At 41.4% G+C, this 5,140-nt stretch overlaps 1 protein-coding gene across 1 annotated transcript; it reads left to right on the top strand.

The window, feature by feature from the left end:
- The first annotated feature begins 4,239 nt into the window (after positions 1 to 4,239).
- On the top strand, positions 4,240 to 4,842 carry LOC149848611 (uncharacterized). The gene has a single exon (XM_090004882.1). It carries the CDS (start codon positions 4,240 to 4,242, stop codon positions 4,840 to 4,842), a length of 603 nt encoding a protein of 200 aa, XP_089861008.1.
- Positions 4,843 to 5,140: the final 298 nt, after the last annotated feature.

The following is a 5,140-nucleotide window of genomic DNA, read 5'->3' on the forward strand; positions in this document are numbered from 1 at the left end:
TATCAAGGGCATAGAATCTTTCACAAACCCGCGATGGCGCCAGACTGCCCAGTCTCGACAGCCTAAAGGTCAAAGGCCGCGCATAAACACTTTTTCATGTGTTGAATCATTTTCATTGGCCCTGCATACCACCTCATGCATAACTGCCTAGTAAAAGCTGATCAAGCACATCTCCAAATGCGAATTCCATCTAGTCCATACCACTTAGTGTAGAATCGCTCCATACCAGCTATCATTTTCGAAAAGGGCACAAACTTTGCCATAATCTTGCGTGCCATGGAGCCTATTGCGACTTCATGCGCACTCTACAACAAAACCTCGCCACTGAAGGAACAAGACCTTGCGGGCCCCCATACAAAGACCAGTTGATGATTGAACACCACCCAGGCTCTTTCGCTAGTGCCTAGGCATTCACTCGCCTAGCCCCGAGTCACCATACTTGGTTGGAATCACCTAAGGTGATTCTTGAGAGAATTAGCCCTAACCCACACGCACTCGCGTGCATCCAACTGCTACACGTGGGACCTTCTTGCAAGCCGAGAGGTCCTTAACCAAATCTCTAAAGGCAACATCCTCTGATTCGCTATCACTGCTTAACCAACAAACGCTCCACGTCTGTGCTACCACACAACGATGCACTAACAACAATACAGTTACTTATCGTGTGTCATGCTACCACCGCACGTCACCGATCAAGTCAACACATACCACGTGTTTCTACACTCGATGCATTTTTCACTTAGTAGAGCTCTGCACTGCACATGCCCCATTTCGAAGGCTCGGTTCAGGGCATTCTTTATCACCCAAACCATTGTCGTCATCGACAATGCTGGTGCAGGTAAGAACACAATCTTGACTGATATGTCAGTTTTTCTTTGTACTCATCTTTGGTTTACTTCTTTTCTTTACTCTACTCAACTTGTTTTGGTTTTCATCCACCATCGTCGTAACCTTTAACATGCCAAGTCTCATTCCTTAACGCACCTCTGATCACTTAGACAATGATCTTTCGTTCAATCAACATTGAGCATTCTTTGCTCGTAGGACCCCAATTTAATTTCATACGCAACTGGGTCATTCTCGCCCACAAGACAAAGTTGTTGTCTTTATGCTCATGGTTGTGGTGCCTTCCGACCCCAGCAAGAGCAATTTCAAGTTCTTTGTGGTCCTCACAGAGAAAGACGACCATCAATACGTACCACAGGAATATCAATTCTCCTTGGCACCAACTTGTGGTTTTCTAACGGTCCAAACTAGACCTCAAGTGGGGAGGCGTCTTCTTGCGTATCACCCCAAGAAAGTCATTCAAAGTGTCTTCCTGGACACTCATCCTCACAAGGGCACCTTGGCCCAATGTTGCAATTCTCATCTAGAGCCAACACGTTGTAACTCTCTTCCAAAGTCAGCAAAACGTTTCCGCAGGAACCAAACCGATGAACCACGAACAACAATTTTTTTTCGCACACATAATCCATAGATGAACTGTCAACTCAAGGGACCAAAACAATGAGCATTCTGCTCAACATGAGCACTCCACTAACACACATTCTTGGAAGAAAATATAAAAGTTTAGTTGTGTCTCTCATATCCAAAGGTGAAAATCCGTCCAGCCGAATCCAACGTGCATTCTCTGCATGCACAAGGCAAACGTCACACTCTACCTGCGAGCCTAACGCACAACTGGTAGGAATCTTTGACTTATCTACGTTCCCTTAGTCAACCGAACAACAACCTTGCACTTCTGTTTACCATGGTTAAGATGTCTCATATCATCCTGCCAACATCTTGCTTTTGTGTTCGGTCAACAATACTTCAGCTGCACAAATTTGTGTAGCTAAGATAAATCATCTTTGTCCTCTTAAGTGTCGCACACAATAAACAACATGGTCTCCATGAATCTTTCTGCTTTAATGCTAATTTGTCACGGGCTTATTTTTTACATAGGCCAGTGTGACGCGACGATCCTTCCTTATCGCCGTAAGCCTTGGTCGCTCACTCACAACTAATTTGTCACGGGCATAGAATCTTTCGCAAACCCGCGATGTGCCAAACTGCGTAGTCTCGCCAGCCTAATAGCCAAAGGCCACGCACCAACACTTTTTCATGCGTTGAATCATTTTCATTGGTTCTGCACACCACCTCGTGTGCAGCTGCCTAGCGAAAGCTGATCATGCGCATCTCCAAATGTGAATTTCATCTAGTCCATGCCACTTAGTGTATAGTTATCTCATATCAGCTATCACTTCTGAAAATGACATAAACTTTGCCTTATCCTTGAGTGCCATGAAACATATTGTGATTCCATGCGCACGCTACAACAAAACCTTCTCACTGAAGGAACAAGACTTTGTGGCCTTCAATCCAAATTCCAGTTGATGATTGAACACCATAGTGATGAGCACTACCCATACTCTTTCGCCGATGCTTAGGCATTCACTCGCCTAGCTCTGAGTCACCATACTCGGTTGAAACCACCTAAGGTGATTCATAAGGGAATTATCCCTAACTCACACACTCCTGTGCATCCAACCGCTACACGTGGAACCTTTTTGTAAGCCGAGAAATTCTTAACCAAATCTCCAAAAGCAACATCCTTTGATCCAATGGCACTACTTAACCAAACAATACTCTACGTCTGTGCCACCACACAATGTTGTACTAACAACGATAATGTTATCTATCGTGTGTCATGCTACCACCGCGTGTTCCTGCACTCGATGTATTTTTTCACTCAGTAGAGCTCTGCACTGCACATGCCCCACTTCGAAGGTTCAGTCCAGGACACATTCAATGCATACAATTTAATAAAAAACGTTAGTCAAGAGAGTCAAAGGTCATTTTCAAATCAATTTTCAATATTATCAGATGCCTTGAACATTGCTTCACGGGTCAATATGCAAGATTCATGCTTCTATTCAAGATGAAGGCGGTTTGGGATTACAATAAGTCGCCCAATAATTAACTTGAGCCAAGAAGCCAAAAACTTGAAGATAATTTTGAAAGTCATGCCGACCAACAAGATGGATCTTAAAGTCCCAATCCCTATTGGATTTTAATCTTTGAAGATTAAAATAAATAGTGATTTACCCAATGCTTTAAGAATCTTAACATTAGAGTAGAAATCATCTATCATTTGGAGTAGATAGGTGTCACGGGCTAAATTTCCAAGTCTAATACCATTGTCCACTACAAGGCTCTCTGAGACTTCATGTGTGGCAGAGGTATGCTTTAAGAAAATCCCAAGATACTTTGAAATAAAAGCATGAACATTAAATGACTTTGATATCATAATAAAATATGGATAAATTTGAGATATTTTAAAAAAGGTCACTTTGAAAATACCATCATGATTTTTTCACTTTTACCACCGCAGGGTCTTCCAAGTGGACAACAAGGTGGTCGTGAGGGTGCTGAGATGAAGGCACTGGATCAAGCTCCGCTGACACACAGGTGTGTTTGTAGCTTTCAGAGGTGGGGCCACATAAGGTAGGGTGGTCGTAAGACCCCACCCATGATTTTACTTGCAACACGAGAGTTACTCATCATAAAAAAAATGTCCCAATAAAATTATGATATCTTCAAAATTCTCATATCTATTGCAACTATGACGAAGATGATAACCCCATGGAAGAGTTGTGTATCCCATGTTGCGAAAATCCGGTAGGCTTTACTTCATGTGATTGCTTCACTCTTCTTGTACGATTTGTTTTACTATGCCATTATAGCAAAAAGTTCTCCCGTAGAAGCTACTTAAGCCCTTACGGAGCTCATTGTCGCCTTCTGCAAATTGCTAAGCGATTTGCGGTGTCCTTCAGCAAATCGCTATGCGATTTGAGGTATTTTTTAGCAAATCACTACACGGTTTTGAGGTATTCGTCAGCAAATGTTGTTATGGTAAGGGTTCAATTTCCAAAAAAAGTGGAGTCAGCATAGGCAACTGCATCATGCAAGATTATCGTGTCATGAGTTATTTCATGTTTTCTCTAGATGGAAATATCGTCTATCTCGAGCAATTTCTATTATTGTTGTTGCTAGTTTTCTATATATCGTGTAACCAATAGTGGGTAAATAGAATTTGAGATAGAATGACTATTTTTTTTTCGAGGATGTAGGCTGGACAGCCGAACCACGTTAACTTGTGCTCTCCATGTATATGGTTACATTCTCTAACATGGTATCAAAGCGTTATGCGTTAAAGTGATTGGCGAACTAGTAGTATTCGTATTAAGCAGAGGATCAATGGCCGACAATGTTGTCAATACCATCAGAGGTTTCGCTGCTGAGAATAGTGGGAGTTCCTCCACTCAAGTTATCGATAATAAGGTTGGTTACTCTGAGCCGAATCATCTTCTTAACATCACTAATACGCAGTTCTTTAGGGTGGATTATTTAAGTTGGGCAAAAGCCGTTAAGTTATTTCTCAGTGGAAGATCCAAACTTGGATACATCATTGAAAAAAATGAAAAATCAGAACCCACTTATGAAAAGTGGGAATCTGAAAATGATATGGTCATGAGTTGGATGTTAAACTCTATGGAACCGGCTATTGCCAGAAGCTTTTTGTTTATGAATACAACAAAGGAAATCTGGGATGTGGTTAAAGAGATTTATGCTGAACAGTTCAATCTTGCAAGAGTCTACGAGCTTCAATTGGAAATAACTAAATATACTCAGAATGACAAACTCTTTAGTATGTGCATCAATACACTTATAGGGATATGGGACAAATTGCTTCAATATTGTTCCCCTACTGGTGATATCCTTGAAAGTAAAAAAAGGTTTGAGGAAGACAAAGTGTTTAAAGTTCTTGCAGGTCTCGACCCAGATTATAAAAACCTTTGAAGCCAGATCTTGATGACAATATTGTTTCCTTCATATAACATGGTATGCGCAATGATTCAACGCGAAGAAACCCACCGAAAAGTTATGAATCCAAGCATGCAAATTAAAGAAGAACAAACCAAAAAAATGGCATTTTAGGTTGATGTAATATAAAGTTATTCAGCCACGAAGCCTCTAAAAAACTTTACTCAAGATCGGTGCCAACCAAGGTTGAAACTCAAATGCTCCTATTGTAAAAAGTTGGGTCACTCCAAAGATCGGTGTTGGGATCTCTTAGGTCGACCTAGCTATAACAAGG

This window comes from Nuphar pumila, chromosome 1 (assembly GCF_984573655.1).
Source record: "Nuphar pumila chromosome 1, dmNupPumi1.hap1.1, whole genome shotgun sequence".
Taxonomy (NCBI): Eukaryota; Viridiplantae; Streptophyta; class Magnoliopsida; order Nymphaeales; family Nymphaeaceae; genus Nuphar; species Nuphar pumila.

Excerpts from the sequence above, each read along its gene's own strand:
- LOC149848611 (XM_090004882.1), top strand. The coding sequence starts at position 4,240 with ATGGCCGACAATGTTGTCAATACCATCAGAGGTTTCGCTGCTGAGAAT.